Source organism: Mercenaria mercenaria, chromosome 12 (assembly GCF_021730395.1).
Source record: "Mercenaria mercenaria strain notata chromosome 12, MADL_Memer_1, whole genome shotgun sequence".
Taxonomy (NCBI): Eukaryota; Metazoa; Mollusca; class Bivalvia; order Venerida; family Veneridae; genus Mercenaria; species Mercenaria mercenaria.
Window position 1 is genome coordinate 23,958,856 of NC_069372.1, and position 13,211 is coordinate 23,972,066.

The 13,211-nt window shown below is 37.9% G+C and overlaps 2 protein-coding genes across 2 annotated transcripts in view; both read right to left on the reverse strand.

Annotated features, from left to right (window-relative positions):
• Positions 1–13,211, reverse strand: part of LOC123533676 (thiosulfate sulfurtransferase-like) — a 58,544-nt gene that overhangs the window by 33,725 nt on the left and 11,608 nt on the right. The window lies entirely within an intron of this gene.
• LOC123533675 (uncharacterized) overlaps positions 1–13,211 on the reverse strand; it is a 34,841-nt gene that overhangs the window by 13,235 nt on the left and 8,395 nt on the right. The window contains exons 3-6 of the mRNA XM_053519455.1: positions 11,287–11,449; positions 9,082–9,692; positions 7,975–8,130; positions 2,594–2,749 (exon numbers count right to left, since the gene is read on the reverse strand). Of these exons, the coding sequence (XP_053375430.1) occupies positions 2,594–2,749; positions 7,975–8,130; positions 9,082–9,692; positions 11,287–11,449 (1,086 nt within the window). The remainder of the gene's footprint in view (positions 1–2,593; positions 2,750–7,974; positions 8,131–9,081; positions 9,693–11,286; positions 11,450–13,211) is intronic.

Sequence of the window (13,211 nt, forward strand, 5' to 3'; positions counted from 1 at the left end):
ACCCTGTGACCTAGTTTTTTACCCCATGTGACCCAGATTCGAACTTGACCTAAAGATCAACAGATTAACATTCTGACTAAGTTTCATGAAGATACAGTCATAAATGTGGCTCTAGAGTGTTAACAAGCTTTTCCTTTGATTTGACCCAGTGACCTAGTTTTCAACCCCACATGACCCAGATTTGAGCTTGACCTAAAGATCATCATAATTAACATTCTGACCAAGTTTCAAGAAGATACAGTCACAAATGTGGCCTCTAGAGTGTTAACAAGCTTTTCCTTTGATTTGACCTAGTGACCTAGATTTAAATGTGACCTAAAGATTATCAAGATTAACATTCTGACCAAGTTTCATTAAGATACGGTCATAAATGTGGCATCTACAGTGTTAACTAGCTTTTCCTTTGATTTGATCTGGTGACCTAGTTTTTAATCCTACATGACCCAGATTCAAATTGGATCTTGAGATCATCAAAATTAACATTCTCACCAGGTTTCATGAAGATAAAGTCATAAATGTGGCCTCTACAGAGTTAACAAGCTTTTCCTTTGATTTGACCTGGTGACCTAGTTTGTGACCCCAGATGACCCAATATCAAACTCGTCCAAGATTTTATTGAGGGTAACATTCTGGCCAAGTTTCATTAGGATTGAGACAAAATTGTGACCTCAGAGTGTTAACAAGTTTTTCCTTTGATTTGACCTGGTGACCTAGTTTTTAACCCTAGATGACCCAACAACCAACTTGTCCAAGATTTTATTGAGGGTAACATTCTGACCAAGTTTCATTAAGATTGGGCCAAAATTGTGACCATAAGAGTGTTAACAAGCTTTTCCTTTGATTTGACCCGGTGACCTAGTTTTTGACCCCAGATGACCCATTATCAAACTCATCCAAGATTTTATTGAGAGTAACATTCTGACCAAGTTTCATTTAGATTGGGCAAAAATTGTGACCTCTAGAGTATTAACAGTCAAATTGTTGAAGACAACGAACGGACAGACAGAAGACAGACACAGGGCGATCACAAAAGCTCACCTTTGAGCACTTTGTGCTGGGGTGAGCTAAAAGTCTGAAAAGAGCCCACCTAAACAAAACAATTTATAAGTACGAGGGGTGTTCAGAATGTTTCGGGGCAAGTGCTGTTAACATTCTTATTTTTAATTATTTTTACACAGTTCGTTAAACATACATAGCTCCATATACCTTTTACTCATTCTCAAAAGCAAATTTACAAAATTCAAAATAATATGCTTATTATTATAACCATAGCAACATTAGGTAAACGTGAGCGTGGCAACTAAATGTATAAGTAATTTCAGAAAGTCTATGTCCTAATGTCAGACACAATACACATGTCAAATTTTCTCAAAATATTTCGTGGAGTACTTCACACACTTCTCGTGTCTGTGAACCAAAGATTTAAAGCAGCTGTTGAAGTTTTCTGTTGGTATTCTCCTGATACATTCCCGAAAAACCACTGGCAGGTCTTTGATGTTGTCAAAACGTGAGCCTCTCAATTCGTTCTTGATGGTGGAGCTTGTCAGCAAATTCTATCTTCACCGTGACAATGCAACACCCCATACGCCTGTCACTAGCTGGGCCAGATATTAATAGTATACCACATCCCCAGTACTCTCCAAACCTAGCACCATGTGACTTTTGGTGTTTCCCCCACCATCAAGAACAAATCGAGAGGCTCATGTTTTGACAATGTCGACAACCTGCCAAAGGTTGTTCGGGATTGTATCAGGAGAATACCAACAGAAAACTTTCAACAGCTGCTTTAAATCTTGGGTTTAGTGCAGTTTTTTTCAGTTATGTAACAACAGGCAGCTAAGATAAACAGTGCTGCTGAATTCTGTACCAGTACAAACCTGTTTTTCATAAGTAACTGGCAACTTTTCCACATGAATCAATAGTGGAGGACGAGTGATTTCAGACAATCATATTGTTTTTTCATCAAATTGTCAAGGAGAATATACTCCTTGCAAAGACATCAAACTTGAACGACTCTGCAATCCACAATCTGTGCTTTCTGAACTATGCCCGTACTAAGATTCAGTGTTGTTATATTTTTTGGTCCTTTCTGATCATGGAGTCCATTCAACATGTGTGTAATAGAGTTTATGTGCCGTTAATAGGGGGGATGAGAGATGTTGCACATTTCATCACCTCTCATGAACAATCAAACCAAGTCTGCTATTTGCTTTCAAAGGAGATTTTTGCAGATTTTATCAGTAAGAGTTGTTCTGTCAAGCAGTTGTAGACAACAAACAACGGATGGGTAACAGACACCAAACAATCTTACTAGCTCACCATGAACTGAGGTAAGCTAGTATGTTTGATTTAACCTTTAGCACGATGGCAGCAAGTGATTTCACCTTTGCAACCATAGCAGACCAAGATCCCAATGCAAGCTGAACATGGTCTGTACTGTTCACTCTTCAGTCAGAATTTTTTTTAGTGAACACTTCTTTATATTATAAATTGGACCAATCCATTTTGGAAATTTAGCAGGGTAAAGGTTAATTGCTCTTCCCATCAGATTTCAAACCATTTGTCAGCATAAAATGTACAATGACTGTCATACTTATTTTTGGTGAGCGTGATTTCAGACGCACAATGTCTAGCTCTCTCCTCTGGTGCTTGTTATAATGATGTTTCACAATAGTTGAGGAACGTGCTGATCTAAATTTACACCAACCGCAGGCATAGGTCTTTGTAGTTTTTGCCTGATTTTGAGTATCTGTAATGCAATCATAACAAAAACTGTGCTTTAATGCTTTTGATTTCTGCATTCTATACATCTGTGTAACATACTTAGGCTTGTTTAAAGTGCACCAACAAGGGCAAGTCAAGTTGAACGATCTAGATAAACTTGCCATAGGTCCAATTAAGAATGATTCTTACCAACTTTGGTGATATCTATCAAGCAATTCATGACCAAGGGTGCCATAGTCACAAAATACGCCCGTGAAGAGTATGTTAGAAGAAAAGTTTTTGTTAAAGAACTGCACATATGGTTCAAAAACCTTCAAAAATTTGAAAACAATGGTTTTTGTTAACAAGAGCTCGTAGAACACAAATGCCCCCCTTGATGCATTGAGTAACTGCACAAGGAACAGAAATTATGTGGTCACTGTGCACAAAAGTTCTACTGTTCTTGGTCAAAGTGACATTGACCTTTGACCTATTGACCTCAAAATCAATAGGAGTCATCTGCTGGTCATGATAAACCTCCCTATTAACTTTCATGATCCTAGGCCCTAGCATTCTAAGTTATCGTCTGGACACATTTTAACTGTTCCAGGTCACTGTGACCTTTATCTTTGACCAACTGATCTCAAAATCAATACGAGTCATCTGCTGGTAATGATCAACCTCCCTTTCAACTTTCGTGATTCTAGGCCAAAGCATTCATGAGTTATCATCCGAAAACTGTTAAACTGTTCCTGGTCACTATGACCTTGACCTTTGACCTACTGACCTCAAAATCAATAAAGATCATCTGCTGGTCATGACCAACCTCCCTATCAACTTTCGTGATCCTAGGCCAAAGCGTTCTTGAGTTATCATCCGGAAACTGTTAAACTGTTCCTGGTCACTGTGACCTTGACCTTTGACCTACTGACCTCAAAATCGACAGGGGTCATCTGCTGGTCATGACCAACCTCCCTAGCAACTTTCATGATCCTAGGCCCAATCGTTCTTCAGTTATCATCCGGAAACTGTTTAACTGTTCTGGGTCACTGTGACTTTTGCCTTTGACTTACTGATCTCAAAATCAATAGAGGTCATCCGCTGGTCATGTTCAACCATCCTGTCAACTTTCATGATTCTAGGCCCAAGCGTTCTTGAGTTATCATCCAGAAACTGTTTAACTGTTCTGGGTCACTGTGACCCTGACCTTTGACCTACCGATCTCAAAATCAATAGGGGTCATCTGCTGGTTATGACCAACCATCCTATCAACTTTCATGATCCTTAGCCCAAGCGTTCTTGAGTTATCATCCGGAAACAGATTGGTCTACATTATGTGACATACCAACCGACAGTCTGACAGACATCTGCAAAACAATATACCCCTCCTTTTTCAAAGGGGGGCATAAAAATAATGGATGCTGCAAGAATTGCATATTTGTCAGTGGACGTATAATAAGGCAAGAGGGCCATGATGGCCTATATATCGCTCACCAGAGTTGATCTGGCCTACAGACCTAGTTTTTACCCCACAAAAGCCAGTTTTGAATTTAACCTAGAGATCATCAAGACAAACATTCTGACCAAGTTTCATACAGATTGAGTCACAACTGTAGCCTTTAGAGTGTTCACAGACTTTTCCTTTGATTTGACCATGTGACCTTGTTTTTGACCCTAAATGACCCAGATTAGAACTTGACCTAGAGATCATCAAGACAAACATTCTGACCAAGTTTCATAAAGATTGAGTCACAACTGTGGTCTATAGTGTTCACAAGCTTTTCCTTTGATCTGGCCTACTGACCTACTTTTTGACCCCGCACGACCTAGTTCTGTACTTGACCTAAAGATCACTAAGGCAAACATTCTGACCAAGTTTCATAAAGATTGGATCACAAATGTGGCATTTAGTGTTCACAAGCTTTTCCTTTGATCTGGCCTACTGACTTAATTTTTGACCCAAATTCAAACTTGACCTAAAGATTATCAAGACAAACATTCTGACCAAGTTTCATAAAGATTGGTCCAAAAATGTGGTCTCTAGAGTGTTCACAAGGCAAATGTTGACGCAGGACGGATGCTGGACAATGACTGGTCACAATAGCTCACCTTGAGCACTTTGTGCTCTGGTGCTCTAAAAAATTATAATATGCACAACAGCCACTGCCGAACAATGACTGGTCACAATAGCTCACCTTGTGAGCACTTTGTGCTCAGGTGAGCTAAAAACAAGAGTTAACTAAAGTTGTCACAGAAAAGTCAAAATATTCCCCCACAATACAGACTTGTCACAGAACTAAGCCAATGTCAAAGCTTAACTTGCTTGACCTATGACTTACTGACCTCAAAATCAATCCTAGGCCCAAGCGTTCTCAAGTTATCATCTGGAAACCGTTTAACTGTTCATGGTCACTGTGACCTTGACCTTTGACCTACTCAGCAGAACTTAACCTGTATTTTCTGATGTTACACCTGTGTACCAAAAATTATCTAAATCTGTCAAGCCTTTCACAAGTTACTGTCCGGAAACCATGAAAACCAACAGACAAGCTCACTCTGGTATACCCCCAAACTTCATTTTGAGGTGGTATAATAAAAGTATTTACAATAGACTGTACAAGAAAATGGCAACAACAAAAAATCTTTGACTTTTAAATGTGACCCTGATCTTTAAGCTACATGTATGAAGTCTTAACATGTCACACATCAGTTTGGAATTATAAATGTTTAGTGCCTAGGTACCTGAAAATCCACCAATGCCTGGGCAAGTCCCTGGCTGGAAAAACATGTGACAGACTGACAAACATGCAACTCTTTTTTGTGCAGACAGAATTAAATGCTCTAAACAAGAGGACCATGATGGTCCTGAATCGCTCACCTCTTCCCACATGACCCAGTTTTGAGTATGACATCGTTTTTTCTATTATTTGACATAGTGACCTAGTTTTTGAGCTCATGTGACCCAGTTTTGAACTTGACCTAAATATTATCAAGATAAAAATTCTGACCAATTTTCATGAAGATCCATTGAAAAATATGGTCTCTAGAGAGGTCACAAGGTTTTTCTATTATTTGACCTATTGACCTAGTTTTCGAAGGTACGTGACCCTGTTTTGAATTTTACCTAGATATCATCAAGGTGAACATACTCACTAATTTTCATGATGATCTCATGAAAAATATGGCCTCTAGAGAGGTCACAAGGTTTTTCTATTTTTATACCTACTGGCCTAGTTTTTGACCGCACGTGACCCAGTTTCGAAACTGACCTAGATATCATCAAGGTGAACACTCAGATCAATTTTCATGAAGATCCATTGAAAAATATGGCCTCTAGAGAGGTCAAAAGATTTTAATAATTTTAGACCTACTGACCTAGTTTTTGACCGCAGTTGACCCAGTTTCAAACTTGATCTAGATATCATTAAGATGAATATTCAGACCAATTTTCATACAAATCCCATGAAAAGTATGGCCTCTAGAGAGGTCACAAAGTTTTTTTATTATTTGACCTACTGACCTAGTTTTTTAAGGCACGTGACCCAGTTTCAAACTTGACCTAGATATCATCAAGGTGAACATTCTGACCAATTTTTATGGAGATCCATTCACAAGTATGGCCTCTAGAGAGGTCACAAGGTTTTTCTATTTTTAGACCTACTGACCTAGTTTTTGACCGCACATGACCCTGTTTCGAACTTGACCTAGATATCATTAAGATGAACATTCAGACCAACTTTCATACAGATCCCATGAAAAATATGACCTCTAGAGAGGTCACAAGGTTTTTCTATTGTTTGACCTACTGACCTAGTTTTTGACGGCACGTGACCCACTTTCGAAATTGACCTAGATATCATCAAGATGAACATTCAGACCAACTTTCATACAGATCCCATGAAAAATATGGCCTCTAGAGAGGTCACAAGGTTTTTCTATTATTTGACCTACTGACCTAGTTTTTTAAGGCACGTGACCCAGTTTCAAACTTGACCTAGATATAATCAAGGTGAACATTCTGACCAATTTTTATGGAGATCCATTCACAAGTATGGCCTCTAGAGAGGTCACAAGGTTTTTCTATTTTTAGACCTACTGACCTAGTTTTTGACCGCACATGACCCTGTTTCGAACTTGACCTAGATATCATCAAGATGAACATTCAGACCAACTTTCATACAGATCCCATGAAAAATATGACCTCTAGAGAGGTCACAAGGTTTTTCTATTGTTTGACCTACTGACCTAGTTTTTGACGGCACGTGACCCACTTTCGAAATTGACCTAGATATCATCAAGATGAACATTCAGACCAACTTTCATACAGATCCCATGACAAATATGGCCTCTAGAGAGGTCACAAGGTTTTTCTATTATTTGACCTACTGACGTAGTTTTTGATGGCACGTGACCCACTTTCGAACTTGACCTAGAAATCATCAAGGTGAACATTCTGACCAATTTTCATGAAGATCTCATGAAATATATGGCCTCTAGAGAGGTCACAAGGTTTTTCTATTTTTAGACCTACTGACCTAGTTTTTGACCGCACGTGACCCAGTTTCGAACTTGACCTAGATATCATCAAGATAAACATTCAGACCAACTTTCATAAAGATCCCATGAAAAATGTGGCCTTTAGAGAGGTCACAAGGTTTTTCTATTATTTGACCTACTGACCTAGTTTTTGATGGCACGTGACCCAGTTTCAAACTTGACCTAGATATCATCAAGATGAACGTTCTGACCAATTTTCATGAAGATCTTGTGAAATATATGGCCTCTAGAGAGGTCACAAGGTTTTTCTATTTTTAGACCTACTGACCTAGTTTTTGACGGCACGTTACCCAGTTTCGAACTTGACCTAGATATCATCAAGTTGAACATTCTGACCAATTTTCATGAAGATCTTTTGAAATATATGGCCTCTAGAGAGGTCACAAGGTTTTTCTATTTTTAGACCTACTGACCTAGTTTTTGAAGGCACGTGACCCAGTTTTGAACTTGACCTAGATATCATCAAGATGAACATTCTGACCAACTTTCATAAAGATCCCACAAAAAATGTGACCTCTAGAGTGGTCACAAGCAAAAGTTTACGGACGCACGGACTGACGGACGGACGACGGACGCTGCGTGATCACAAAAGCTCACCTTGTCACTATGTGACAGGTGAGCTAAAAACTAGTTTTTTTTTTATTTGGCAAAATTCCACATAACTGAGTTTCAACTATCTTCTTAGCTGTGTGAAATAGTGAAAGAAATAAATACCTTCGCTAATGGACTGCTTCAAACTGTCTTTCCATTGATTTCTGTTGGAACATGATGGGATCTCTATTTTTTTGTTTATCTTTGTTAGATTAATACATTTGAAGTAAACCTTGTCATAACAGCTTTTGCATATCCTTTTTCTCTCATCTAATATCCCTGAAAAGAAAATTCATGACAAAAGTCAAGTATTTTAGAAATCAAAGTCCTAATGACCTTTATCAACTATTTTCAAAGCAAGGGTATCCCTTATCACCCTGGATGAAACTGATTCTGCCTTTGCGACCAGTGCAGATTATAATCAGACTGCACATCCATGCAGTCTGATAATGATCTCCACTGTTCCCCATTCAGTCAGTATCTTTTTTTGTATGCACCCCTTTTAACAGTTAATGGTACTGTCCAAATTTAAAGATTCACACTGATCACACATGTGAGATTTGATGAAATTTATCCCAATGGTATGCATAAAGTAGTGTAAACACTGTAAAATCCAACAAATCAAGGGCAATAATTCCCTTGAATATCACTGAACCAGAACATGCCAACAAAATGTACAATTATTGAATTTGGCTTGGCAGTGATCCCCCCAGCCTTAAGGTAAGTGACCAAAACATCATAAAATTTGAAGAATCAAGGGCCATAATTTCGCTGTAAATCACCTATCGGAAAATGCCAATAATACCCACAACTAGGCTTGGCAATAAGTTTGGTGTAATTCCTCCTGGATGAATCGGAGCAGTTGCACGGACAATATGACAAATCAAGGGCCATAACTCTGCTGAAAATCAATGAACCGGAACATGCCGATGATATGCACAACTAGGCTAGGCACAATTGCTAACTAAATGTTATCACTCTAGGGATATTTCTGCTTAAGGCTGCAAACACATTTTAAGTAGAACAAATACATATTTGTAATATTGTCTTAGAATGCATTATTTTTCATACATTAGCAGATTAAATCTTTGGGGTCTCCCCAAGGCATGTAGCATCTCATTTTCTTTGCTTTGAGTTTGAGTGGTATCAAAATTTGAACACTTTATTTCAGACAACACAATTTAGATTGATCATTACTTTGTATCAAAAACAATGTAAAGATATTCTTACCACACTGGGATTTAATAATCTGTTTTACATCTGCTGGAAGGGTGAAAAATCGTTTTGGAATGATTTTCAATTTATATATTTTTTTTGAAGCAGCTGCTGTACACAGTGATGCAGAACACCTGTATTGTTTCTCACATTTGTGGTCATCGACAGGTTCACTGCTTCTTGTCTGGTTATGGACTTGGTCACTTCTTATCATCATATCAGAGACTGACTCACTGCTTTTTACATCATTAGGGACTGGTTCACTGCTCTTTACCTCATTAGGGACTGGTTCACTGCTTTTTACCTCACTTGGAACTGGTTCACTGCTTCCTACCTCAATCGAGACTGGTTCACTGCTTTTAATCTCATTAGGGACTGGTTCATTGTTTTTTATTTCATTATGGACTGGTTCACTGCTTTTCATCAATTTAAAGACTGGTTCTTCACTTTTCAACTCTGTACAAATAGCTTTTTTGTCTTTTACAGCACCACACATTGTCTCATTGTTTTTAACACTTTTTGGTATTGTTTTTATTGTTTCTGTGACCCCAATTTCACCACCTGTACCTTTGTTTACTTCTTTTTTATCTACCTTGATTTGATTTTCTTTGTCTGCTGTTGATTTTCTACATAAAAAAGCAGTCACATTTCATATAAAAATACAATCAACTTAACAAAAACCATCATTTAAAACCTTCAACAGGATTCTAGTTAAATCAAAGTCATTTAGAAATAGAAGTTCTATCTAAAGGCACATATTTTTCTTTCATTATAATCGTATTTTCTTTTAACTGATATACAAACATTATAATCAGGGCTTCGGAAATTTGCCGGTTTGTCGGTTTTGGACCGATTTTTGACTTTTCAGACCGATTCATGCAGTGAAAAAACGAAAAAAATCGGTCCCGTAAAAATGGAGAAAAGTATAAATTTCGGTCTGATATCTCAATACACCATCTACTGCCAAGCAGGAAATTGTTGGTCGCACCCTCAGATAATCAATAAACGTGTCAAACGGTCTGATTGTCACCTTGACAATCGGTCCGTAATTAGCACGTGACGCAATCAGGTGCTCGCGCGGCACATCCTTTAATGTTTGCAGACAGCCGACTGCAATGTATTAAACATTTTTGACTGGTTTCCAAATATGTCTGACTGGATCCAAATCATTTCGACGGGGATCCACTTCTTTTATTTAGAATCCGACGGATGGTTTATTTCAAAAGGCTATGTTTGATTACGGTAAAAAAACAAATGGTCACTGCATTTAATCAAAGAGCTATAACTGTACATTACAGGACTTTGATTTAATGAGACATCACTTGGAAAACCGATCAAAATATTTTTTATAATTACTTGATTTGAAAAAATTACAAGATTCATTTGTTGGGGCTCCAGTTGAAACAAGTGCAGAAAATCGTCTTTGCAACCTGACTGTACAAAAAAAAAGAGAAAATAAATGGACTGGCAAACACGAATGATAAAGAAAACCGGAGTGGCGCTGTTTATCAAATCAGTCTTTTAAAAAACGTTTCAAAATGAAATTTTGTTTACATCAGAAGAGAACATATAACTTTATAAAATGTAGTTGCTTATTGAAGTACAACATAAGTGAAATGAAATATCCGCGGCCAACACGCGTGACCTTTTGGTACTATACATGCGGGAAATTCGATCTCAGCGTTCATATAACGTACACATTTGGTCCGCGGCAGAGTATTCTTAAAATACTGAGACTGTTTAGCAGAGAATATGTGTCGTGTAATTCACTTTGACGCATTGTATTTTATAGAATTCCGTCAAAGAATGAGGAAACATCACAAAGTATCTGCCGTGTATACGGTACCGGTCACGTGTGTTGGCTTTTAGACTAGTTACGCACACGGTGTCAATCCTTACAAGTATTTTCTCGGAAAAACATCGAAATTTAAACAAAGTAACGATCACACATAACACTGAATAACTGTCTTCATTGTATGGAAACACACGGTGACCGGTAACTCAGTTTTAATGCATGACATGCTTATTTCTTTACTCTTATCACGTTTTACAAAATATGTAATATTGGGAATGCGGTGGGTGGGGTAGTGCCGATGTCAGGATTTTCGTTTCGGACGGATTGAGTTATCAAAATTTCCGGAGCCCTGATTATAATACATGTGGTCACATTTGATATAAACATTTTAAAAGTCAAAATGCATTTAAAACCATTGGCCATACATTATCTTTGCATGCCTGAAGTGACAAGTCAGACAGATGAGAGTATCAGGTTGAACATCAGATTCTTGGATACCGTATCTCACATAATTTACAGAAGATACTGAATATCCTGTTCTCTTCTTCTTGTTACAAAGTTTCTTACACAACAAACATGGCCTTTCAACTGAAAAAAAAGACTGTCAAATTGAGTCTTACATTAGGGGTATCTGCCTGGCCAGTAATTTACCAGTAAATACCACCAAGGGTTTCAATAAGCAGATAAGTTGGGATGTAGAGGTAGGTCTGGGGGTCAGGGGTGTGGAATTCCTATGTCCAACTTGGGACTTTTCGACGGTGGACAAGTGAGTTTTCGCATTCCGTTTGTCCGTGGACAAGCATAAATTTTCTGGTTTGAAATGAAAAAAGGGAAGAAGAATTGAGAAACGCTGAACAGTGCTACAAGTTTGTGGAGTTTATAAAAGAATCTGACGTACGAAATGGATGTTTTCACCCGCCGAGGGCCTCTTGACTTCTCCAGTTTTGGGAAAACCATACTGCGTCTAAATTTAGCATCTCTTTCTCTGCGTTCTGATTGGTTCCCTGTCACGATCTCGCACAATTTTGCACACGGTAACTCGGCGAATAGAAACCGGAAACGTAAACAATTATCACAAAGTTTTGGACAAATTCGTTGTTACAACTTCGTCTGCCACCAAAAATGGAAGTCAACAGTCAAAGCACAAAGAGCTCCCTAGTACAAATCAGGAAGTTTCATGTTTTCTAACAGTCAGAAAGTTTCATGCTTTCTCACATGGCTTCGCATGGCATGATGGGCAGTCTTTTAGGTATTTCTTTTAAATGTTCGACGGCCTCGGTGGACGAACACAAGCTAGTGTTGAAAGCTTATTTTTTGAAACAGCTACAGTATTACACTTTATTATGTTTGCTTTTGTTCCTACTTGTAGATTATTGTCCAAAATAAAGAATTATTTGCATGCTAAAATGTTGAAAATTTGGGCAAGCAGGGTTCCCACCAGACTTTTGGTGTGGTTTTTTTTATAACCCCTAGGTCATCAAACTGGGGGGTGGAACTTCAAAAGTTGGGGGTTTTGATATTTCGAACTTTATTCTACTATAGACTATATTATAAAATTTAAGGGCTTGGTGCAAAACTAGTTTATTTCATACTTTATGATTATCCATAACAGTTTTGCACAAAGCTCTAGTATTAATGTTGACTTGTATTTTTAAAATACAATAAAACTAATATCAGAAATATTTTATTAGAGCTTTTATCTTGTTTACATGCTATGCAATTACCGTTATTTGTTGCCGACGTATCAGTCTTTGATATTAAGGATTCAGATGTAACACCTTTCTGCTCGGCTGTTGACATCGCCTGCCCTCGCTGTTTATTAAATAAGTAAGTTTAGTTTGGTTCATTTTTCTCACATAATATGCAGACAGCAATCGATTACGTCATGCAAAAATTACCACGTGCTAGACTGTCTCTATAATTTTTCATTGGTAACTTGCGCGTTTAATATTTTACACAGAACCAGTCGAGTAACACCCAACACGACTAAAAATAGACACTAGAATTCCACAAACTGTTAACTTTCAGCTACTTTCGGATTGATTGCATTATAAGTTCGCTGTTATTATGATTTAGAACAATTTAGCATCTTCCTGGTCGGCAATTTGGTTGCGTGAAAATACGTACCGGAGCAATTTTCTGTACGTTTCAGATCGAAATTTATACGTGAAAAACATATATATTTACGTGAATGGGAACCATGGGCAAGTAAGTTTTGACTGCGGACAAGTAGATTTTTAAGCCTCATTTGTCTGTGGACAAGTGAAAAATATTGGGATTTCCACACCCCTGGGGGTACTCCAATTTAGAACTTTATTTGCTATGTACATGCAGGAAAAGTACCCCAGGC